This window comes from Pygocentrus nattereri, chromosome 27, assembly GCF_015220715.1.
Source record: "Pygocentrus nattereri isolate fPygNat1 chromosome 27, fPygNat1.pri, whole genome shotgun sequence".
NCBI classification, from domain to species: Eukaryota; Metazoa; Chordata; class Actinopteri; order Characiformes; family Serrasalmidae; genus Pygocentrus; species Pygocentrus nattereri.
Window position 1 is genome coordinate 27,133,160 of NC_051237.1, and position 26,497 is coordinate 27,159,656.

General features: G+C 43.6%; 1 protein-coding gene across 2 annotated transcripts in view; it reads left to right on the forward strand.

The window, feature by feature from the left end:
* Positions 1–1,522: 1,522 nt before the first annotated feature.
* zfpm2b (zinc finger protein, FOG family member 2b) overlaps positions 1,523–26,497 on the forward strand; it is a 102,641-nt gene continuing 77,666 nt past the window's right edge. Inside the window, exon 1 of one of the 2 annotated variants that reach the window (XM_017682191.2) lies at positions 1,523–1,674. In XM_017682191.2, coding sequence (XP_017537680.1) covers positions 1,635–1,674 — 40 coding nt within the window. In that variant the 5' untranslated portion in view covers positions 1,523–1,634. The remainder of the gene's footprint in view (positions 1,675–26,497) is intronic. The other variant, XM_017682190.2, reaches the window with a different exon arrangement.

Genomic DNA, 26,497 nt, shown 5'->3' on the forward strand with positions numbered 1-26,497 from the left:
TTCTGAATTCACTGCCTGATGACTGAAACGCTGAGTGTGACGTCTGCAGTTATCTAATTAATTAAGTATTAATTAAGTAATCTAAGTAATTATTCAAACGGTCGTATAAACAGCACACTTTGATGTTTTAGATCGGAGGAAGGTCTAGAAATCCGATTGAGAAATCCGAGAGCTGGGTTTTAGCCCTGATCAGTTTTCTCAGTGCTGTGAGTTCTGACTCTGATTTCTTTCGTACTTCTCAGTCTGAGCATGTGCGAAAAATGATGGTGGTACCGGAAATAAGCGGCAGCGAGACGCAGCACCAAATAAACGCTTGATGAAATGAAGGATTTAAATTTTCTAAGTTAAGTGATACTTTTTTAATCCCACAAATGAGGAAATTCCACCTCCGCATTTCACCCATCCGAGAAATGAAACACCACATACACACTAGTGAACACACACACTAGGGGGCAGTGAGCACGCTTGCCCGGAGCGGTGGGCAGCCCTATCCACAGCGCCCAGGGAGCAGTTGGGGGTTAGGTGTCTTGCTCAAGGACACCTCAGTCATGTACTGTCAGCACTGGGGATCGAACCGGCAACCTTCCGGTCACAGGGCCAGCTCCCTAACCTCCAGCCCACGACTGCCCCCATGAGGTGTGTAGATGATGTGCTCATAAAAAAAAAAGCTGAGGCGTGAAGTCGTGTCTTCTTCTATGAAGCTGTAAAGCAGAAATCTGATCACCATCTGGCTCATTTAGACCCAGTTTCCCCGTTATCTGATCACTCAAGTGTACATAAACGCATATACTGACAAATACTGACAAAACCCGGATTATTATTATTATTACCGGATTATTAGGAGTGCATGATTATTATGCTTTATGATCATTTTGAGAAGATTTTGGGCCAAAAATCCATTCATGGTGGAGGGATACATAACATGCAGGGCGCTGTGCGGAAAAATAGTCCCCAAAGAAAACTCATTATTCCAGATTTTCCACTGTTTTCCATCATCAACATTCCATATAAGCTCAGAAGACTCGTGTAGGTTCTCTGGTGGTTCTGGATGGTGAATCAAATGTCTATATCTGTGTTGTAGTCATGGCGACGCCTGGTTCCCATCACCACCACTGTAAAGAGACCTCACCTGGCAGAAATCTGGGAAAACTGGTGGAGTTCCCCTTTAACCACTCTCAAACTTCTCCCCCCTCTGCTCATTCAAAGTCCTGCTCGGTGGTCTCACTCCGAGCACGTGTCCAGCCCTCCAGCCCAGAGGGCCTGCCAGCCTACGGCGCCCCGCGAGGCTCCCACTTCCCTCGCGCAACAACAAAAAGCAGCAGCGAAGCGCGCGCTGTCAGTCAGACAGCCAGCCAGCCAGCCAGCCAGTCCACGCGCAGCTCAGCCACCGCGCGAGCTACAGGGGGGACCCTAAAGAGGGGGGGAGGAGGGGGTGGGCTGACAACAAACACAGGAGGCAGCGATCAGCTGGCGCTGGGGGTCTTTAACCTAGCTACGTCGCGCGCGCTTAAAAGACGTGACTTTTGAATTTTAATTGAAATTTTAATTTTTAAATTTTTTTTCTTTTTTTTTTCTTTCTGTTTTTGGATGAAAACCTTCGGCGACGAGAGGACGCAGCAGCAGCAGCAGCAGAGATGTCCCGCAGAAAACAGAGCAAACCACGGCAATTCAAACGTGAGTCGCGCTTTTAATAAAAGTCTCTTTTATTATTTTATTCATAATTAAATATAGGGATTCAAAGGGTGGTCAGTATAGAAATAGTTGCTGGTTTCAAGTGAACAACTATTTATATCACATTTTTAAAAAGTCAGCTTGTTCACCAGCTTCATTTTGGAATTTTTCCGTTCCACCTTAAATGGTGCAGCAGTTACTTTGGGGCGCCTCGGGCGCCCCAACGTAACTGCTGCACCATTTAAGGTGGAACGGAAAAATTCCAAAATGAAGCTGGAGAACACTTTTATTTTTCTTCGCACATGGATCATAAAACGAACTACTTCCACACTGCAATCATCCATAGTGCAGATATGAATCCATATTTGCCACCTGCAACTATTTCCTGAACCCATATCCAGGCGTTTTGGGTTGCACGTGGCTTTCATAGCAACTATTTGTCTACCAAGACGCCCAGTGCCTTTTTTCCCCCACTGTCCTGGACCGTGCAGCCGTCCACAACATGACCTCAGTGCAGACGCGCGGAGTTATTATGAAGTACAGATGCATGTCCTCCTCGCACGTGGCTTTATGAGGGGCTGCAGGTTGTTTTCGTGCATGCACACGTCTTTAAAAGCAGTGGTTCTGTTTATATCCACGAGTTCTATAACCTGCATGGTTCTTCGCCTATATGGTGAAATGGGTTCTGCTATTGTTGCTTGACCTGGTAACATTGGGGCTGTAGAACCATGCACAGCATCAGGAACCTTTTCACCATGCAAACAGCTATTTGAGCATGCAAGTGGTTCCCATGACACTAAAGAACCCTTGAGGAACCATAACTATTGGCATGGTCTTTGCAGCTATATCTACATTTTTTTGGCCGTTTGCACTTGATGGGCATTTGACGTTCAGTGCAATGCTCAGACTTATTTGGTGCACGGTGGCTTTGCGTGAGCACGTGCAGCTTCATTTGCACTGTTTTTCATGCACGAGGTTTTTGCGTATGCAAGGCAATTGCAAACGTTGAGAGATGAGGGATTTCATGTATCGCACGCGCGTTCATACGCCCTGTGTACCCCCGTTAAATGCAAACGGTTAGAAGTTTTTGTTGCACCCCCTATTCGCCTCACGCGCGCGCCTAAATCAGGGCTGTGCTGTTGCACGAGCCCTTTTTTCCCTGCTTTGCACGCTGTGATTTTTCTAAAAGCGTCGAGTGCATTTAGAACAAATCTTACAGAGGGGGAGAGAAAAGAGAGATGCAGGTTAAAAATATAAAAGCCCCCCCCTAAATGCCAGCTGTGTGCACGTGCACTTAAAAAGGCATGAATGCTAAAGCGAAGGGGAGGTGTTTAAAAAAATTATGACACTTTTTTAAAGAATATTTTTATATTTATTTAATAATGAAAACACATATGCATAAAAAAGTAAATGCCTATTTTTTTGTCCTATTCATGCAAAATAAGCTATAACTTAAAAAAAGAAAATCACTGTGAGAGCTGCAGGGTGCAGGCGCTTATGCATGTGCCATATGTGCCAACAGGGATCAAACCAGAGAGCGTAGATCTTGTTAAGGTGTGCAGTTCGCTGATCTATCCTGCTGTAATCAAAGTGCATTCTCGTGCAAAAGCGACAGCATTCATTTGTAAATATACAGGTCTGTTTATATGGTCATTTCTTTGTTTTAAAGTGGTTAAAAGTGGATTTCGAGCTACGAATAGTGATACGAATAGTACAATAGGGCATAAAATAACCCCGGCTGGCATGGACAGTGTTCAGAGTTAGATGGTTATTACAGAGGACGAAAAGGTCAGCGCAGGGCGAGTCCTTTTTTTCTCGCCTCTCTTCCTTTCCCCCCCTTTTTCTTCTCTCTCAAACATATTGCCCCCTTATCTAAAGCGGGCGATTCGCGATTCACCCTCTATTTTCATATTTTGCCTATTCCCATTCTCTGGGGTGTCCTCTGCGGCGGAGATAAAGAGCGAGTGCTGAAAGAGCTCCATTAATTTGCCCCGATGACTGGGCCGATAAGGGCAGATAATGGAGCTGATAAGCGCCGGGAAGATATACCATCAGACGTGCGATTATTACCATTAGAATTCAGGCCCTGCAATCTGCGGCGGGCTGATAATCCACCCCCCCAGCCCCAGCCCCGCACGATAAGACAAAAAATAGCCCATCGTCTGCGAGCTCCCTTTATTAGGTCTCCTGGATATTCCGATAATATGGTGATAAATTATGTATTTCTCTACAGCCTCTGTTTTTTTTTTTCCCTTCTTTTTTTTCCCGCTCCTATTGAAATCTCTCTCTCTTCCTTTCTTTCTTCACCTCGCTCTCTCTTTTCTCTCTCCCTCTTTTTCAACGGCGCGATAAGGAGGGTCGTTCGGGGTCATCTTTTCTGCCCCCTCCTACCCCCCACAAAGTTCCAAGTGGGTTTTTTATTGTAATAAGAGTTTGATGTGAGGGGCTGATAGTAAGGAGCCTCGGCTCTGTCTGTGTGTGTATCATCGCTATCAGTCCTACATCACCCCAGTGAGCCGGACCAGCTGTTGTTCGCTCTTATCGAACCCCCTACACCACCACCGACACCCCCCCCCACCACAGACACAGTAAATTTGCTCAGATTGGTGGCGAACGTGAGGCACTTTTGCCAAATTTATGCCGCCGAGTTAAAAATACAGTCTCTGCTGAGTGAAGCTGTAAAGGGGAGGAGCAGCTGCGGCGACTGTTTTCACATCTATAGTGTAAAAATGGTTTTAATGGGGTCTAAACAGGCCGTCTTAACCCTTTAATGTCCGTATCTGAGGTTTTTATGTTTTCTGAGCACAAATGTATAGAAATTGTATCCAACGACCAAAGTATTATAGCCAAAAATGTGAGTTTTTATTGCTTAATTTACCAATTAATTCCTTTTTTTTGTTCATACTGAGCTGCTGGTTTTTAACAAAGCAAGAGGGAAATCCTAATTTGATTTTTAATATTAGTAATAAAAAGGCAGAATAAAAAAAAGCCAATGGTTGCTGCTAGACATACTTATAAAAAAATAGCCCTGCAAATTGTCCCTCATCTCATGGCTGCTGGACGTGAATTTGTTAAAAGGTTTAAGAACTTTTTGTTAGGAGACCGTAAGACAGATTAATTGCTGTTCTAACTTACTGTTTGAGGTCCATTTCTCTCCAGATTTTAAGGCACCCAGGATAGTTTTACAGGCTAAAACCACACATTCTGTCCACAGCGGTCCGGCTGAGGAGTCTAATATGATGCGAGCCAAGTGGAAATCGGTAAATTGTCACTGTAAGAAGACTTAAGAAAATTCTGCATAAGAATACCTTCTTTAAAAAACCCGTCGTGTGAATATTCCACGATGAACAGAACCAGTTTTACTCCCAGTGAAGTCTCGTGACATGAAATCTAAGAACATGTTTTCTCCTGTAAAGCTGCCACTTCAGAGATGCAAGGTTTGGGTTTGGCAGTGACCGCAGGCTCCTGGGCCAAGTGGATTATCAGCCTGTTTGACTGAACGTGCTGTTACTGTGTCCGATCCAGAGCGACTGTAGCTCTTAATACTCGTAGGCCGAGTGAAACGTTTTCCATTTGATGTGTGACGTACACTCATAAGAATAAATCTTGGGCGTATAGTTCTAGGAAAAGACCTTTAACTGGTATAGAACCTTTACTTTATGTGGAGGATCTCTAATCCTTAGAACGTAATTATGTGATTACATAATCAATGTTTTGGTTATAGATATAAAAACGGAAAGGATGTTCTGTCTTTCTGTGGACGCTTTCCATCAAATGCAAATTCTAATAAATCACAATTTCTACAGTTTTCATTGAACTCTGGGTCGGAAATAATTCATATAAAATGAACAACCTGATTTTTGTTATTGCAGGTGATAAAAATAAGGCTCCTAAATGGTTCATGGCTTCTAGGAAAGCCTTTATTGGTGTAGAACCTTTACTTTATGCGGAGGTTCTCTGACCCTTTAAAGGTAATCGTGAGTTTACATAATCAGTTTTTGGTTATGCAATTATATACATTCTCTATGTAGTTTTGAGTCAGCACATACGATTTGTAGCTTTTTTGGTGTCAAAAATGATCAAAAATACAAAAAAAAGTAAAGTATGTTTTGTCTTTCTGTGGGCACCACACCACTTTCCATCAAATTCAAATCATAATAAGTCACAATTTCTACACGTTTCAATGAACTGCGGGTCAGAATAATTCATCTAAAATAAAAAGCTTGATTTTTGTAATTGCAGGTGATAAAAATAAGGCTCCTGAATGGTTCACGACATCTAGGAAGACCTTTATTTGGTATAGAACCTTTACTTAATGTGGAGCTACTCTAACCCTTAGAAGGCAGTTATGGGTTTCCATAGTCAATTTTCTGTTATGCTGTTCTGCATGGACAGGTTCAAGTCAACACTTCTGACTTGTTTTGGCTTTTTTTTTGGCATCAAAAATGACAAAAAATAGAAAAACATAAATGATGTCTTGTCTTTCAACACTTTCCATCAAATCCAAATCATAATAAAGCTTGATTTTTGTCACTGAAGGTGTTAAGAGTTAAAAATAGAGTCCGTCGAATGGATCGCGTCTTCTAGGAGAACCTTATTGGCTATAGAAGGCTCTTCTCGTTTGGTTCTTTGAGAAACCATCCACTGAAAGGTTCTGAATAGCCCTTTTTTGGCACCATTTCTTCGAAGAGTGTAGTGTTACCTTCCGGAGGTAAAGCTAGTTTGGGGAGGAAGACCGTAAACTTGATTTAACCCCACAGCGGCAGCGAACTGTCTAAACAGTCTTTATTTGCGAATCGCTGCTTGTTTATTTGGTGCGCTGTCACTCGTGTCATTTGCGGTTGTCACGCGCTTACGCTAACGTGCCACTGTCAGAATATGATAATTTATTTCATTATTATACCCCTATCAGGGATGTCAGATTTGTTGGCTCTCCTTTATTCTTTTTTTAATCCGTTTTGATTAACTTCATCTGCCAACTGTCAGCGCGAGGCGTCCCTCAGTCGCGCGCTATCTCTCTCAGATCAGCGCAATATGAAGAGGGGTTATTGCGTGCCAACTTTTCCCCCAGCATCTGTTCAGCACTAATGAGCTGTGAAGTGCTGTGGGCTCGCTGGGCTACAAAGCAGGACGGATGGAGGGATGGAGAGATGCAGGGATGGAGGGTGCCAACTGTTTCTCTCTCCTTCACAAAAACACTCAGGAAGATCCAAAACGCTGGTGCCGTCTCACTTTCTGCTTCATAAGAGCAAGACTATAACATCCTGATACTTGAGGGCATTTTCATAATATGTACACCGTATCTCCAGATGTCTGTAGACCCCAGCTCCTCATCATGTCCTCTGAAATCAAGGGTGTTCATTGGGAGTAACGGCCTCTACTCTTCTGGGAAGGCTTTGGAACATTGCTGTGAGGATTTGGTTGAGCGTTAATGAGGTCAGGTACTGATGTTGGATGGTCAGTTCTGGATCACTTCAACTCATCCCAAAGGTATTGGATGGGCTCCATCACTCCAGAGAACACAGTTCCATTGCTCCACAGCCCAATGCTGGGGGGATTTTATACCCCTCTAGCCCATGCTGGGCACTAGGCTTGGAGACCTTAGGCACATGTGTGGCTACTCCAAAGTGTCACATTGTATTGGTCAGGGATTTTTTGTTGAGATTTTAGGTGAAGTCCAGGTCAAGTCTCAAATCTCTGAGATGTGAGTTCAGTCTGAAGTCTCTGGTGCAAGTTTTTGTCACATCTTGAGTCTCTGAGTGAGCTCAGGCTCGTCTCTGGGTTCCGAGTGTCTTGAGTCTGTGAGTGTCAGTCACATTTCGTCTCTGGGGTACGAGTGTCTCCAGTCTCTATGAGTGAGCTGAGTCTCGCCACTGGGTTCCAAGTGTCTCCAATCTCTGTGAGTGTGAATCTCGTCTCGTCTCTGGGGTACAAGTGTCTCGAGTCTCTGTGAGTGTGAATCTTGTCTCGTCTCTGGGGTACAAGTGTCTCCAGTCTCTATGAGTGAGCTGAGTCTCACCACTGGGTTCCAAGTGTCTCCAATCTCTGTGAGTGTGAATCTTGTCTCGTCTCTGGGGTACAAGTGTCTCGAGTCTCTGTGAGTGAGCTGAGTCTCGTCACTGGGTTCCGAGTGTCTTCAGTCTCTATGAGTGTGAATCTCGTCTCGTCTCTGGGGTACAAGTGTCTCCAATCTCTGTTAGTGTGAGCCTTATCTCGTCTCTGGGGTACGAGTTTCTTGAGTCTCTGTGAGTGTGAATCTTGTCCCGTCTCTGTAGTACGAATGTCTCCAGTCTCTGTGAGTGTGAGTCATGTTTCGTCTCTGGGATACACGTGTCTTGAGTCTCTATGGTGCAGGTGAGAGTCTTAGTCTCATCTTGTCTCTAGGATGAGAGGAATATTCAAGTCTCTGAGATTTAAGTCAGAATCGAGTCGGACCTTAGATGTGACCCAGAGTTGAATATCTGGTCTCTGGGATGGGAGTCTGAGTCAAGTCCTGAGTCTCTGAGTTGCAGTACAGAGTCGTGTCTCAGCTTTTGGGATTTGAGAGCAAACTGAGTCTGGAGTCTTTAGTAGAGAATTTTAGTTTAGTCTCATTATTATCTGTAAGCATTGCATTGTACAAAGGTATATAGTCTGTGTCTTGAGTCTCTGGTGCGAGTACGAGTTGAATCTTAGGAGTACAAGTATGAGCGTTTGTGGTGCAGGTACAAGTGTTGAGTTGCAAGTTTAAGTCTCGGATCCCTGACGTGCAACTGTGAATTGAATCTTGAGTATCTGGCAAGTGAGTCAGTTGAGTTTTGGGGGTGTGAGTCCAAGTCAAGTCTTGGGTTTCTGGGAGTCTCCTTGAGGTGCAAGTCTTAGTTGGGTCTTAAGTCTGAAAGATTTGAGTTTGAGTCCGGTCTCGAGTCTCTGAGGTTCAAGTCTCAGTCAAGTCTCTCACCTCTGAGGTTCAAGTCTCAGTCAAGTCTCTCACCTCTGAGGTTCAAGTCTCAGTCAAGTCTCTCACCTCTGAGGTTCAAGTCTCAGTCAAGTCTCTCATCTCTGAGGTTCAAGTCTCAGTCAAGTCTCTCATCTCTGAGGTTCAAGTCTCAGTCAAGTCTTGAATCTCTGAGGTTCAAGCCTTAGTCAAGTCTTGAGTCTCTGAGGTTCAAGCCTTAGTCAAGTCTTGAGTCTCTGAGGTTCAAGCCTTAGTCAAGTCTCATCTCTGAGGTTCAAGCCTTAGTCAAGTCTCATCTCTGAGGTTCAAGTCTGAGTCAAGTTTCGAGTCTCCGAGGTTCAAGTCTGAGTCAAGTTTCGAGTCTCCGAGGTTCAAGTCTGAGTCAAGTTTCGAGTCTCCGAGGTTCAAGTCTCACTCAAGTCTCAGGTCTTTGAGGTTCAAGTCTCAGTCAAGTCTCTCATTTCTGAGGTTCATGTCTGAATCAAGTCTTGAGTTTCTGGGATGTGAGTGTGCATCAAGTCCTACGTCTAGAGGTTTGATTTGGAGTTGAATCTCAAGTTTCTGTGATGCAAGCCAGAGTCATGTCTCAGGTTTGTGTGATGCAATTCTGAGTCGGGTTTTAAGTCTTTAGTAGAGAATTTTAGTTTAGTCTCCTTGTTAGCTGTAGGAATCGCATGGTACAAATGTATGTTCAGCTAAAGACCTGTCAGGTTCAACTTTTCGAGGAGTTTTTCATTGTAAGAGAACCTTCAAGCCTAAAGAACAGAACTGAAACTCTACATTTTTGTGTTTAATAAAAAGACACAGTTACATGAAATCACTATCATTTAGTCTGTTTGTATGGCAACTATGCTCGCTGGCATAATAGCTTTCCAGCAGAAATTTTAGTAAGTTTTAAAGGAATGTAATCTGAGTCACTGATTCAAGTACCCATCTCTGACAATGAATGATTTCCAGGATTGCTACACAATTTAATTAACAGTTACGTTTAAGATTATCTATAAACAATTAGATTCAAAACTCTATTCCACAAGGCACCTTTATCATAAGTGTTTGAACCTGTTTGTCATGCTCTGGAACAATATACCTACAAATGGGACAAAGCCCACCATGTAACACCAACAATGGTAAATAAAACAATTGGAAAACACAGAGGAAGATAAGGAGGATGTTTACTTGGCCACCCTTAATCATCAATGCAGCTGCTTTGGTAGATGCATTATCAGTGATGTCCAGCAAGCCTGACCAACAGCAGACCTTTCATTCCTCTCACCTTTATTGAACCCCTAGGGCTCAATGGAGATGTAGATCATTGATCAGTGGCAGATGGCAGAGATGTGGTTGGAGCTTTTGAAGAGAAACAGCGGTAATGCGATCATTCAGGCTGCTTCACAGAGTGTTTATAGAGTTTGTCCTTCAGTTTTTCAGTGACCGATGTTCTTTGAAAGTGCTAAAAGTGCTTAACAAAGCATGGATACGTCAGGTCATTAGGATCTTCACCAGTCGCACTAGCTTTTACACGTATTGTCGCTGTTGGAATGAAACCTTGCATCTCCATTTTTTGTTAATTGTTTGACATTATTTGGGAAAATCAGCTGTTTGTTTTTATTGTGTCAAAATTTCATGATGAATAGTCCGTTAAAAACCATCCAAAATTACTCGGAATAAAATCTTTTTTACGTTGATGTCCATTCAACGTTAAGAGTGATTTTTCCTTCTTCTGTATGTAACGCCGGGGAGCGATGATGAGGCGGATGCATACGCTGAGATAAGCGAGATTTATTAAGGACAAATCCATTATCAGGGTCAAAACAGCCCAGGGTCATAGAGCCAACACGGATGGAATGGGGAACAGGCATGGAAAAAGAAACACAGGATAAACAGCGGAGGTCGGAATAAACAAACACCTAACACTTCAAACAATACGATACGCCTCAAACAAAGACCAGCAAACAACTAGGGAAAAACACAGGGCTTAAATACAGAGACAATGAGGAGGTAGATAAGACACAGGTGGATACAATCAAGGGCAGGGTATGAAAACAAGGGGGCAGGACTGGGAAGAAACAAAACAAAAGCACATGATGGAACTAAAAGGTAAACAAAAGCACATGGAGGAGTGGGAGGGGCCAATCATAAATCAAAACAGCAAAATGACTTTCTTTTCTCATTTTTTAAAACTGAAAGAACAAACCCATCTCTTGAGGTCAAGTTCAGAAAATTCTTACTATGTGCTAACAAATATATATACCACTGCAGTCGGGACACAACCTTGTATTTTCATTTTTGCAATTTTTCATTGTTTGACATAATTTGAAAAAATGCACTTAATGGTTTACGTCTGTTAAACTTTAAGAATGTTTTCCCTTGTCCTGTAAAGTTACTGTTTGGAGATACGTTGGAGGTTTTGCACCAAATTATTAATGTGTACAGAGAGAGAGACAGAGAGAAACACAGAGGGAGAGAGAGAGAGAGAGAGAGAGAGAGAGAGAGAGAGAGAGAGAGAGAGGGGGAGAGAGCGAGAGAAACACAGAGAGAAAGAGACAGAGAGAAACACAGAGAGAGAGACAGACAGACAGAGAGAGAGAGACAGACAGAGAGAGAGCGAGCGAGAGAGAGACACAGAGAGAGAGAGCAAGAGAGACACAGAGAAGGGGATGAGAGACAGAGCGAGACAGAGAGAGAGAAAGAGAGCACGAGAGAGACAGACGGGGGGAGAGAGAGAGAGACAGGGAGAGAGAGAGACAGAGAGAGACAGGGGGAGATAGAGATAAAGCGAGTGAGAGAGAGACACAGAGAGAGAGGGAGAGAGAGACAGAGTGAGACGAGGAGAGAGAAATAGAGAGAGAGACAGCACATAAGTGAATGTAGCATATTCGGGCTGGATTTTTTAAAAACCTGGCTAATAGATGTAAATAGATAAATAAAGTGCTGTAAAATGAAAACTTTTTCTGTAGAGGATGTTAACTTGTTTTCACAGAACATAATTTGATCAGAACTTTTGCATACATATTGACTATAGGGTTCATATTATTATTATTATTATTATTATTATTATTATTATTATTATTATTATTATTATTACTATTATTATTACATATGTGTACTTGCATAGCGCTGCTGTCGGAAACAAAACCTCGTATCTCCATTTTTGTCGTTTTGAGTTTGAAAATACCTTTTGTCCTTTACGTTCCGTGTAAGTTTCATGACGATTTTGACCAAAAACTTGGTAAGACGTCTGGTTCCATTGATTTACATTCAAAGTAAAGTCAGTTTTTTCCTTCTCCTGTAAATTACCATTTTGGAGATACCAGGTGTTGTTGCAATAAAACATCAGCGATATACAGTATAAGTTTAAAAAAAATCGATATGATGCATATAGAACATGTTATTACATATACAACCCCAATTCCAGTGAAGTTGGGACGTTGTGTAGAACATAAATAAAAACAGAATACGATGATTTTCAAATCCCTTTCAACCGATATTCAACTGAATCCACTACAAAGACGAGATATTTAATGTTCAAACTGATAAACTTCATTGTTTTTTTTCAAATATTCACTCATTTTGAATTTGATGCCTGCAACACGTTCCAGAGAAGTTGGGACAGGGGCGTGTTTCCCACTGTGTTACATCACCTTTCCTTTAACACTCAATAAGCGTTTGGGAACTGAGGACACGGATTGTTGAAGCTGTGTAGGTGGAATTCTTTCCCATTCCTGCTTGATGTCCAGCTTCAGCTGCTCAGCAGTCCGGGGGTCTCCGCTGTCGTATTTTGAGCTTCATAATGCGCCACACATTTTCAATGGGAGACAGTCTGGACTGCAGGCAGGTCAGTCTAGTACCCGCACTCTTTTACTACGAAGCCACGCTGTTGGAACACGTGCAGAATGTGACTCGGCATCGTCTCGCTGAAATAAGCAGGACGTCCCTGAAAAAGACGCTGCTTGGATGGCAGCAGATGTTGCTCCAAAACCTGTATGTACCTTTCAGCATTAATGGGGCCTTCACAGATGTGTAGGTTACCCCTGCCATGGGCACTAACACCCCCCCCCACACCATCAGAGATGCTGGCTTTTGAACTTTGCGCTGAAAACAATCCGGACAGTCCTTTTCCTCTTTGGCCCGGAGGACACGACGTCCATGATTTCCAGAAACAGTGTGAAATGTGGACGCGTCAGACCACAGGACACTTTTCCACTCTGCGTCAGTCCATCTCAGATGAGCTCGGCCCAGAGAAGGCGGCGGCGTTTCTGGGTGGTGTTGATATGTGGCTTCGCTTTGCATGGCAGAGTTTTAACCTGCACTTGTAGATGGAGCGACGAACTGAGTTCACTGACAGTGGTTTTCCGAAGTGTTCCTGAGCCCATGTGGGAATATCCGTTACAGAATGATGTCGGTTTTTAATGCAGAGCCGCCTGAGGGGTCAAAGGTCACGGGCATTCAGTGTTGGTTTTCTGTCTCGCGGCTTACCTGCAGAGATTTCTCCAGATTCTCTGAATCTTTTGTTGATATTATGGACTGTAGATGATGAAATCCCTAAATTCCTGCAGTTGCACGTTGAGAAACGTTGATCTTAAACTGTTGGACTATTTGCTCACGCAGTTGTTCACTAAGTGGTGAACCTCCCCCGTCCTTGCTTGTGAACGACTGAGCCTTTCAGGGATGCTCCCTTTATACCCAATCATGACACTCACCTGTTTCCAATTAACCTGTTCACCTGTGGAACGTTCCAAACTGGTGTTTTTTGAGCATTCCTCAACTTTCCCAGTCTTTTGTTGCCCCTGTCCCAACTTCTTTGGAACGTGTTGCAGGCATCAAATTCAAAATGAGTGAATATTTGCAAAAAACAATAAAGTTTATTCGTTTGAACATTAAATATCTCGTCTTTGTAGTGGATTCAACTGAATATCGGTTGAAAAGGATTTGCAAATCATCGTATTCTGTTTTTATGTTTTACACAACGTCCCAACTTCACTGGAATTGGGGTTGTACATACTTGGGGTCTGGCTGCAGACTTGTGCTGTCAGCCTGACGTGCATCACCAGCCTATTAATGACGTCAGTGTTTTATGAGGAAAAACAGAGAACTGTGTACTGTTGGGCATCAAGAGCTACACTGAACATATATTAACACCATCATACTGATAATAATTAAATATAGAAACTTTCAAAATCAAACCTGCCTCCACGATAAGACATGAATGGTTTAATGAACACGATGAGGAGCTTCTGAATCCAGTAGACCACCTCTGGGATGTGGTAGAACACGAGATTCACAGCATGAAGGTGAACCTGAAAACCTGCAGGAATTGCATGATGCAGTCACGTCAGTATGGATCGGAATCTAAAAACAAACATTTCCAGCACTTTATGGAAACCATGACACGAAGAACTGAAGCTGTTTTGAGAGCAAAGGGAGGTCCTACCCAACATCAGCGTGGTGTTCCTAATAAAGTGCTCGGTGAGTGTAGTTCCTCATTTACATTTGACTAATCCAAGAACTTCTAGCTGGATTTTTTTTTTTATTTTTCCTTTACAAAGCACAGGAACTTTGAATATCCGCACTGCTTCATGGATGAGGAATTGATTTGGTGCCTACCTAAAGAGATTATGTATCTTAAATGTACGATAGGGCCCATTGAAGGTGGAGGATTATGGAATTTACTTTCCTCTGTAGATAGATAAATGCCTCAAAGCCTCTGGCAGCGGATGAGCAAATTTTCTCAGTGTGTGCGGTAGTGCTCAGACTGGGAGTGGGGAAAATAACATCTTCCCTCAGAGACTTTGAAGTGTTCATCGTGTGTTTGCTTTGCTGTGGAAGTTTGGATATTCCCAAATGCTGAGCAGGAATTCACTGGGAAATCAGTCAGCGGTCATCAGTTTCAGTAATGATACCGGGATGCGTTGGAAAGTCATTGCTGTGAATGTACTGGATTCAAATGCGTCCATCATTTACACATCAATGAAATATCGTTGCTGTGAAAAGAAAAACCTCCAGTCTCCAATTTTTGTGGTTTTTCAGTTTTCTCCATCATATGAGCTCAGCAGCCGTTCTTCACACTGTGTGAAAATTTCGTGATGAATGGACCGATAAAAATGCACCGGAATTGCTTAGAAGAAAATCTATTGCCATTGACTTGCATTGAAAGTATAGATGATTTTTGGCCTCTCCTGTAAAGTTATTATTTTTTCTTTGGACAGTGATGATATATCACAACAACACAGCTTTGTCTGTCTGTTTATTTACTTTTAGCAATAACTGTGTTGGTGTAACATACAGGGTGACTCAAAAAGATTCTGATTGATCTGATTGAAAATGATTGATTTCTCTTGTAAATCATCACAGATCAGTGCAGTGAGCTGTAAACGGTTTAAATGAGCATAAAGTTTATTATGTAATTCTACAAGGTCTCAGTCTGAACCTCCTCCAGCTGGACGGACGACATCAACACCACAGTCAAACTCATCCCAGACTGGACTGAGCGTGTCGGGCGTCGCTGCTCTCACGGCTCTTTCAGTGGGATTTCGGAGATCATCCAGTGCTGTGGAACCAGCCCCGAACGCTCTGAGCTGCTGGAGCTTCACTGCTGATGAAAATCCCGCTGCTCAGAATCTGACGGATTCACTCTGATTGACGTGGAGAACGCAGAACGTTCTGCTCAGGGGTCTCAGCTCCTCTCAGACTGAAGGAGCCGGTCAGAAACTCTATGACCCCCTCTTACAGTTGGAGTGTGATTGGTTCCTCGGCGCCTCGGGGTTATTCAGATCTTGCTTGTCAAATCATCCATCCACGTGTGTATATATATAAAATCGCTGCTGTCAGAAGAAAACCTTGTATCTCCTTGTATCTGAAGGAAAAAACTTACTTCACTTTCAATGTAAGTCAATGGAACCAGAATTATTCCCATGTCATTTTGGGTCATTTCTGTTAGGCCATTCATCATAATATACACATATAATAAATATACTAATATATATTATTATATATACTAGTGTATATATACTATAATATATATATATAATAATATATACACATATAAAAGAAGAAAAAGCAACATGAACAGTACATTTTTGATATTTCTAAAAAGAAATCATGTGAAGTTGCTGTTATCACTCTCTAAGTAAAGGGGTATTTACGTTAAGGCCTGATTGATATATCAGTTGGCCGATATTGACAATCTTTTTTTGATCATTCAGATTTGAGAACAAAATCCAACATCGCCTTCTGATTAAATATGTCACAGTTATGCAGCCTGAGCGGCTGAATCTGAACACAAAACCAACAAATCTACAGAGATCAAAATCTCAGTGTATTCAGACCTTTAGCTTAGTACTGGGAGGTATGGGTGAACATGTATATCTCAGTGTACTGTGATGAATTCCATGGTATACCTTTTTTTTAGATGCTTAAGCAAACCTGTTTTTAAAGGTGGCTTATTTTCCTTTCACTTTTTATTAAGAACCATTTTTAAACACCTGGTCAAAACAGTAAAAATCAACTAAACAGTGTTCAGATAAATCTGTCAGTATGTCGTTTCTACAGTGCTGACGTTGGCGTCTTATTCAGTAACACGTTATTGGGATAGGCCACTTCAGGTGCTTTGTAGATGCTTAATCTGCTTTCATGTTACATTCAGCTAAATATCTACTAAACTGACCACAGTCTTCTTAAACTCTAAACCCGGCAATCAAGCTAACCCTAACCTAAGCCCTAAACCTAAACCCAACGCTCACCCTGGTCCTAGTCCTAACCCCAACCCCACCACTGTTTAGAATGAACTGAATTTCAACAGATAGTCTGTTAACAGTTTGGCCATCTGTTGCCAATCTGTAGGGGACTATAGTGGACTATAGTGGACTATCCCAATAAAGTGAGACTGAATTATCCTGCAGCTTTTTGTTTGGCTTTTCCGTTCCACCTTAAATGGAGCGGCGTATTCTGGCAGCCGTACAGGCGCCTCAGTGTAACTGCTGCAACATTTAAGGCGGAACTGGAAATCTGATGAAGCCAACTTTAGCTTTGTCACTTGTCCTGTACACCTGACCGCCACACACTGCTAGAATTAAGAAGATATTACCGTCATTCCCGCTTCAGCAGCAGCTGTTCCATGGCTTGTTGCCGGACAAGGCTGGGAGACTCTGCAGCTTATCGAGTCAGCCAGGCCTCATCGCTCTGGTGTCCATGCTAAAAAAAAAAAAAAAGAAAAAAAGCACAAAGTGGACTGCTTCAGATGACGCAGTCTAGAGCAGGCGCTGACCGAGGGTCCGCTGCGTTTCCATTTCATTTGAAACATGACGGAAACATCCCTGACATTCAGCTAAACGGGATGAAGTTGGGGTGGTTTGCAGTGTTTTTACGTTGTAACATTATCTGCTTCTTCACCGTCCAGAGAAAGACGAACATCTCCAAAACATCTCCGAAACTTTACAGGAGAAGGAAAAAAACACTCTCACTTTTCACTGTAAGATGATGTAAAGAACATTTAGAACATTTAGAACATTTCTATTGGTCCATTTATCATGGAACTTTCACACAAGGTAAAGGACGGCCGGTGCGTTGAAATGATGTAGAGAAATAAAAATCGACAAAAACTGGAGATTCGTGGATTTCTTAGGACAGCGACGGTAATTTGTGGCTTATCAGTAAGACCAAACTCATCCGAGGAGGAATTTCGGTCAGCAAGCTTCCACCTATTTTCCCTAAGAGAATTAATGATGAATAAGAAAAATGAGACGTCATTAACAGACTGTGAGCTTCTGCTGCTTATTTGAATGTAACAAGTGAGATAATCGAGAACTCGGTAAAGCACCGTTTAACCGAAACTACTGAAATATTCAATCAAATGATGAAATACAGGGTGATACAAAAAGGTTCATCTGACTTGGTTCCACAGCACTGGATGATCTCCGAAATCCCACTGAAAGAGCCGTGAGAGCGGCGACGCCCGACACGCTCAGTCCAGTCTGGGATGAGTTTGACTGGGGTGTTGATGTCGTCCGTCCAGCTGGAGGAGGTTCAGACTGAGACCTTGTAGAACTACATAATAAACTTTACGCTCATTTAAACCGTTTACAGCTCACTGCACTGATCTGTGATGATCTACATGTGAATGAAATCATTTTGAAATCAGATCAAACCTTTTTAAACCTTTACATACGTCTTTACGTATAATTATATAGCTCAAAATCTTAGCCACTTAAAATCGGGAACAGCAACAGGTTCAGGCCTTAATGCAGAGATTTTTCAAACCGTGGCTTAAAATCCTCGTCCAAATCTCGACGTCAAGCCCACCGGCGCCGCAGTAGTGATGCAGTGAGTGTACACTAAGGAATGAGTGCAGTTCGGAAGGAAAAAACCCTGAAAACAGGAAAGACGGTAATGAACGTGATTACTCGAAGAGCTGGACGAGCGCAGAATTTGCCTTTATCACCGAAGCTGTTGGTGTGACAATAGATGTTCACCGCGTGCTGGGATTACAGAGCCAGCGCTTCGCTTTAATTTGTGCTCCAGCCGCTCCGCAGCAAAAAAAACATGACTGATGCTTCCACAGACGCCTAAACAGCGAGTGGAAAATCGCTAATGGCACAAATCCGGGCAGAAATAGGTGATAGCGGAAGTTTGAGCAAAACATCTTTTGCGGTGCTGCGTTTTTAAAAAAAAAAACCCTAAAGTTTAATAAGAAGTGCTTTTGGGGTCGAGTCTGTAGAGCTGTTGATACCACTGCCAAAGGAGAGCTTAAGTGTTTAATTATGTCAGCGAGTGCGCGGACTGGTTACCCACGCTGCTCTGCACTTTAATTATTATTTGTGGCCTCTGTCTGTGGCGGGAATTCATTTGTGCGTAGTCTGCTGTTCAGTTTAACTAGTTTTCTTTGGCAGTAAAGAGGGAATGTTTCCCTTCGTGCTTCGTCGCAAAGCAGCATGTCAAACAGTCTGCCTAAGAAAGAGCATCTTTAAAGGAGCAGTTCGGCAAAAATTCCCATTTCCTCAGTTTTCCTACCTTTCTCTAAATGTCGTCTATCAGCCAAGACACACTCCCAGATTTACAGGTTTAAGGATGCCTGCTATTGTTTTCAGCTATGCTAAGACAGTTCAGTCCATGGTTATAAATAACAGTAATAATATAAAATATAATAATAATAATAATAATAATAATAATAATAATAATAATAATAATAATAATAATACTTACAGTGCCAGAAACCACAAAATCAGGACTACTACAAGTCATATAAACATTAATATGAAAAATGTCTATTATTCTCTCCACATGACTTTATTTAATCATTATTACTGTAGCTTTTAGAACAAATCTTAAGGTAAACAATAAACAAAAATGTTATTGTAACATGATGCTTGTCTTGTGTATCATATCTTGACGTGGCTGATAATATTCAGCCCCATTTACTTAAATATAATATATAGTATACCATTCTTAATCCATAGGGTTTAATATGGTGTCAGCTTTCCACAAGGGTTAGGGGTGTTTATGGGAATTTTTGACCGTTCTTCCAGAAGAGCTTTGTGAGGTCAGACACTGATGTTGGACGAGAAGGTCTGGCTCACAGTCTCCACTCTAATTCATCCCAAAGGTGTTCTATGGGGTTGAGGTCAGGACTCTGTGCAGGCCAGTCAAGTTCTTCCACACCAAACTGGCTCATCCGTTTCTTCATGGACCTGCTTTGTGCACTGGTGCTCAGTCATGGTGGAGCAGGAAGGGGCCGTCCCCAAACTGTTCCCACAAAGTTGGGAGCATGAAATTGTCCAAAATCTCTTGGTGCTGAAGCTTTAAGAGTTCCTTTCACTGGAACTAAGGGGCCGAGCCCAACTCCTGAAAAACACCCCCACACCATGATCCCCCCTCCACCAAACTTTACACTCAGCACAATGTAGTCAGACAAGTACCGTCTCCTGGCAACCACCAAACCCAGACTCGTCCATCGGATTTCCAGACGGAGAAGAGTGATTGGTCACTCCAGAGAACTCGTCTCCACTGCTCTAGAGTCCAGTGGCGGCGCTTTACTCCACTGCATTCCACGCTTTGCATTGCGCTTGGTGATGTGAGGCTTGGATGCAGCTGCTCGGCCATGGAAACCCATTCCATGAAGCTCTCTACGCTGTTCTTGAGCTGATCTGAAGGCCACATGAAGTTTGGAGGTCTGTAGTGATGGACTCTGCAGAAAGTCGGTGACCTCTGCGCTCTATGCCCCTCAGCATCCGCTGACCGCTCTGTCATTTTACGTGGCCGACCACTTCGTGGCTGAGCTGCTGTCGTTCCCAATCGCTTCCACGTTGTTATAATCCCACTGACAGTGGACTGTGGAATATTTAGTAGTGAGGAAATTTCACGACTGGACTTGCTGCACAGGTGGCGTCCGATCACGGCACCACGCTGGAATTCACTGAGCTCCTGAGAGCGACCCATTCTTTCACTAATGTCTGTAGAAGCAGTCTGCAGGCCGCGGGGCTCGGCTTTATACACCTGTGGACAGCACAGCGCTAATCACCTGTATAGGTTCCATGCCATTACAGAACCAAACATGCCTCAGGTGATGGACTCAGAATCAGAATCCTTTATTGAGCCCAAAGGGCAATTTAGGGGTAAAATAGCTGTATAAAATAAGGTGATGTGATTGTGGGTTACTGTACACTGGTTGTGGTGGTTGTTTATGTCTATAACTGAACTAGTTGGGTAAATTAGATCTTTTGTTAGTAATGAATAGCCATATAACAGTGATTGATTGATAGATAGCCTGATGGACTTTCACTATTAATCAGACCGATAAACTAGGGCTGGACGATATAACGGTGTGTCATTATCGTGATAAATACGTCACGGTACAGTAAGCATTTCTGAACGTATCGTTATATCGTCAGTACGTGTAGAACACTGACCAACTGCATGTGTCATAAAGAGAGCAAAATTAGTCCTGTTTCACTGGATTTCGTGCCAAATATTGAGTAAAAATCATTGTGTTCACAGTTTTTCACAGTATGTTTTTAAATATAGCACTACTGATGCTGGTTTAGTTGGTCTGATGCTGGTTTTTGCTGGTCTGTGTTGGTCTGATGCTGGTTTAGCTGGTCTGTGCTGGTCTGATGCTGGTTTAGCTGGTCTGTGTTGGTCTGATGCTGGTTTAGCTGGTCTGTCTTGGTTTTTGCTGGACTTGTGCTGATCTGATGCTGGTTTAGCTGGTCTATCTTGGTTTTTGCTGGACTTGTGCTGATCTGATGCTGGTTTAGCTGGTCTGTGTTGGTCTGATGCTGGTTTAGTTGGTCTGTGTTGGTTTGTGCTGGTCTTGTGCTGATCTGATGCTGGTTTAGCTGGTCTGTGCTGGTCTGATGCTGGTTTAGCTGGTCTGTGTTGGTCTGTGTTGGTTTGTGCTGGTCTTGTGCTGGTCTGATGCTGGTTTAGCTGGTCTGTGTTGGTTTGTGCTGGTCTGATGCTGGTTTAGCTGGTCTGTGTTGGTCTGATGCTGGTTTAGTTGGTCTGTGTTGGTTTGTGCTGGTCTTGTGCTGATCTGATGCTGGTTTAGCTGGTCTGTGCTGGTCTGATGCTGGTTTAGTTGGTCTGTGTTGGTTTGTGCTGGTCTTGTGCTGGTCTGATGCTGGTTTAGCTGGTCTGTGTTGGTTTGTGCTGGTCTGATGCTGGTTTAGCTGGTCTGTGTTGGTCTGATGCTGGTTTAGTTGGTCTGTGTTGGTTTGTGCTGGTCTTGTGCTGGTCTGATGCTGGTTTAGCTGGTCTGTGTTGGATTGTGCTGGTCTGATGCTGGTTTAGCTGGTCTGTGTTGGTTTGTGCTGGTCTGATGCTGGTTTAGCTGGTCTGTGTTGGTTTGTGCTGGTCTGATGCTGGTTTAGCTGGTCTCCCAGTATGGGCATGCTGGTTTTTTTCTAGCAGGGTTATGCAGTTAGTGGGCGGCACGGTGTTGCGGTGGGTAGCGCTGTCGCCTCACAGTGAGGAGGGCCTGGGTCCTATTCCCCAGCCGGGCGACCGGGGTCCTATTCCCCAGCCGGGCGACCGGGGTCCTATTCCCCAGCCGGGCGACCGGGGTCCTATTCCCCAGCCGGGCGACCGGGGTCCTCTCTGTGTGGAGTTTCTGCATGGGTTTCCTCCGGGTTCTCCAGTTTCCCCCCCACAGTCCAAAGACATGCATCAGGCCAACTGGACATGTTACGTTGCCCCTAGGTGTAATTGCGTCTGTCTGTCTGCCCTGTGATGGACTGGCGACATGTCCAGGGTGTATCCTGCCTTCCGCCTGATGACCGCTGGGATAGCCTGCAGCACCCACTGCGTTCTTCACATTGATAAAGAATCTGCACACCCAAAAGGCTTTGTTACAGGCTTGACATCGTGAGAATGGAAGAACCCTTTAGGTGCTATAAAGAACCCTTTTCAAAAAGGTTCCTTCTTCAACCATCTACAGCACATTCTGTAAAATCCTTTCATGATGCAAAAGGGTTCTATATAGCACCCAAAGGGTTCTTCTTTTGTTACAATGTCAAGCTTGCACCAACAGAAAGAACCCTATGTAGAATCATCTACAACCCATCCTGAAGAACCCCTTAATGATGCAAAAGGGTTCTATATAGCAGCCAAAAGGTTTTTGTACTGTTATGTCAAGCTTGTGCAAATAAAAGAACCCTGTAGAGAACCATCTCCAACAAATTCTGAAGAACCCTTTCATGATGGAAAAGGGTTCTACATAGCACCCAAAAAGTTCTTCTATTGTTACAAATGTCAAGGTGGTAACAACTGAAGAACACTATATAGAACCATCTGCAACAAATTTTGAAGAACCCTTTCATGATGAAAAAAGGGTTTTATGTAGCACAAAAAAGGGTTCTTCTGTTGTTACAAGCTTGACATCGTACCAGTAGAAGAACCCCTTTGGGCGCTATATAGAACCCTGTTCAAAAAGGTTCTATATTGAACCGTCTACAGCACATTTTCCTCCAATGTGAAGAACCTTTCACAGCGTAAATCATGCAGAGTGTTCTTGGTTCTTTGGTCCTTTTTCTTTACTAAAGAACCCTTAAAGAACCACCTTTTTTAAGCGCGCAGCCGTCTGGCCGTTTCAGCCACCCTGAAGTTTGAACTGTGTCTGTACTTTTATACATTTATTTGTTTCTTTGTTTGTTTGTTTGTTTGTTTTTTGTCACTAAACTCTTCCTTTAACACCTGAACCCCGTTCAGCCGCCGTCTCTTATGAAGACGCAGCAAATGAGGCATTGTTCCGACACTCTGCTGACGGTTCTTTAGGCGAGAAAGGCAGAGAAAGCCTTATTGTGCGGCGGGATTTGAACCCTATTCATGCCGCGCCGCTGTGTAATCATTCCTCCTAATCTCATTTAAAGATACAGAGAAACAAAGGCTGCTGGTGGGAAAGAGAGCGAGCATGTGCGAGCGCACAGGCGGGGATTATGGAAACGTGGAGATGGCTGATGGGGGAAACACTGAGGTTTATACCGGCTGGGGGAAAAGTTGCATTCGGCGCATGTCAGGACAATTCGTGGCGTGGATTTGCAAAGTTTTCCCCAAATTTTGGAGATGAATAGGATCCGAAACTGAATCCCTTCATTTTTTTAACACGTCTTGTTTCAAGGAATTACAGTGACTGGCTAAATCAGCTCTTGGGAATGTGTCGTCTGGGGCGTGGCTTTGGCTTAATGACTCTTTGAGGGCTGCATGTGAGGAGTTGAGTACACAGCATGTGAATGTTAAAGGGACATTCTGGCCTAAAACTGGAGTTTAATAAAGCAGTAAGCCATGAGAGGCCACACGATTTCTTAGGCACGGCGCAAAGCAGAGAGCCTCAAACTCCCGTCTCCCTGTTTAAATCGCAGTAACGCATGGCCTCAAGTGGCTTATTGCTTTTATAAAACAGCAGCCAACATAAATTATGGTTAAAATACACAATTTTTGGTAAATAATTCAAGTTATGATGAGTAATAATCAACAAAAACAGGTGTTTCACCAAGAAATGTAGTTCCATTGCCAAGCAAACGCAGAAAAGAACGAACGGTCACCCGTTGCTGTATGTTGCGGTCATTTTATGAGCTTTTTAAGCCGGGGTTTGATGCGACTTATGGATCGGAATCAGAATTAAGCTTTATTGGCCAGGTTTGTTTACACGTACAAGGAATTTTGGATACAGGAGCTCAGTATCAGACATAATAAAATAAATATAAAATAGAATAAAATGAAGTAGAAATGAAATAAAGCATGTATTCCTACCATCACTCACTCATCCACACACACACACACACACACACACACACACACAGTCATACCTGTAACCTTTACATTGTGCATACGTTATGACTGAGACACAGACATTTGAAGCGTGTCAGACATTCAAGTGACGTTCTGTAGTCGTTTTACAGTAAATTATACCGTAAGTGCTTTAATTCCAGCCTGTAATATTAATGATGGGGCTGTTTAGGCTGGTGGTTCTGGTAGCCAGCTGACCAGCCCGGTTCTACTTAAGAACATAAGTTGTCAGCCGCTCAGTTTAAACAAAACCGGGTTCTCGGTGCTCCATGTGATCGGCGTTAGAGTGAAAGATTATTCCATTCACAGCAGAAGGGCTTTTCCCGCTGTGGTGCAGTGATACAGTGTTCAGTCGCTGTGAGGCGGTCATACGTGCGAGTACATCGTATTTTACAGAGGCTTGGACTGCGGCTCAGCCAATCAGGCTTTAGGACCTGCGTGGCAACGTGCTATTGGTTGTGTTGTGCCGTGTTCGCTAGTGCAGCACTGCATCCCTCAGCATCACCGGTGTGGCAGAATTCACAGTTCTGGTCAAAGATGTGTGTTTCAGGCCTTCGGCTTACAAACACCAACGTGTGGATGGGGAGTTCAGGATCTGCACTTTCCACACAACCTCTCCCGTGAACTACGACTCCGGAATACTTCCCGTAAAACTGCAGGGTGAATTCGTTATCGCTGCGGTGGCTGACTGTGTTTCTGAGGGTTAGAAGTCATTTAGTGAGGCTGGAACGGTTTGAGGCAAAATCTCAGCGCAGGCATCAGTGGGGGCTTCGCTAAGATCAGCCGAAACCTGTGAAAAAGAGAAGAACCCCCTCAGGTTCTCTCTCTCTCTCTCTCTCTCTCTCTCTCTCTCTCTCTCTCTCTCTCTCTCTCTCTCTCTCTCTCTCTCTCTCTCTCTCTCTCTCTCTCTCTCTCTCTCTCTCTCTCTCTCTCTCTGGGACAGAGCCCAGTTGAGAGTGTGCTGGGCTCAGAGCCGTTTCAGGGTGAGACGCCCTCATCCAGAGCCAGAGAGCCCAGCTGTGCGTTTGATGTGGCGCTGATGTGTGGAGGGAGGTATGCAGGGTTTCCACAGCAAACACACACACACAGTACTGTGCAAAAGTCAGGGACCCCCATCATTTATTTCATTTCCAGTCAAAAACCCAAAATAGACACTATCAGATATTCCGGTATTTACGGTGTACTTACTTTATTTTCAGATTTTCTTTCGTATGTTGTTTTGTTTTTCTGGCCGTCAAACCGACACACAAAAAGAAGACAAAACAGTTGGGCACCTGAGAGAAAGGAGGAGGGGATGAGAGGAGAGAGGAGGAGAGAAAAGAGGGAAGGGGCGAGAAGGAGAGGAGAAAGGAGGAGAGGAGGCGAGGAGGAGGGAAGCGGCGATTTCCATGCGGCTGTGCTGTCAGATTGAATTAGCTCAGGTGTAATTAGGCTCTGGAGAGGCTGCTGCTCTGGCGGCCGTGTGAGGCAGCAGATACGACTATCGCCGTCCGAACACGCTCGCCTCCTACAGCCGCGCAGCAAATCCAAGCATGAAATTAGCGCCGCGCGGATCACGCCTGCATTCTTTACTGCATATTTTATTCCCTGTGTTTTCTGCTGTCCTGCGTCCGTGTGCGGCGCGTTCGGAATACATGGAGCACGTTCTGCTGTGGCTGTTTCTCCTTTCACTGCGTTAGAATAACACAGTACTGATCTAAAGTACTGATAGCCCTGAATTCAGCACTGAATTAGATCACAGCAAAGACAGGTTAGTCATTAAACCGCCTGAATACTGTCTAAACACACACAGATGAGGGAGGGAGAAGAGGAACAACATGACGAGAAGAGAGGAGAGAAAAAACGAGGAGGCCAGAAGAGAAAAAAACACGAATAAAGTGAAGGAAACTGGAACAGAGGAATACACAGGAAAGGTGGAGAAGAGAAGAGAAGAGAAAGAAGGAAGAGGCTAGAAGAAAGATGAGAACGCAAAAGAAAAGGCTAAAGTGGAAAACGGAGTTGAAGAGTAGAGAAAGTGACAGTGAGATGAGAAAAAAGAAGAATAGAAGAGAGAAGAAAGTAATGGAAGAGGAGAGAAGCTAAAAGACGAGACGGGATGGAGGAAGAAAAATGGGGAAGAAGAAAAAAGTAGAGGAAGAGAAAAGGAGAAGAAGGGAAGAGGAAAAAAGACAGAGGTGAATAGAAGAAAGCGAAGAAGAGGAAAGTAGAGGAAGGAACAAGGTGAAAATGAGAAGAAAAGTGAAATGAAAAGGAAAGAGGAGACTAGAAAAAAGACAGGAAAGCAAAAGGAAGAGAAGAGAAAGGGAGACAGGAGAAACGAGAAGGTAGAAAGCTGGAAGAGAGGAAGAGGCAGGAAAGCAGAGGAGATGAACCAAAGTATTATCGAAGAGCTCCATCCAATACCTTTGGGATGAGCTGGAGATCCAGAACTGACCATCAGTCCCTGACCTCACTAATGCTCAATCAAATCCTCACAGCAATGTTCAATATCTAGTGTAAAGCCTTCCCAGAAGAGTAGAGGCTGTTACTGTACATCAGCAGTAGCAGGAAAAAATGGGCACCTTCGCTCTTTTACCTTCACACTCTGAAAAAAGATGGTTCTTCAAGGGTTCT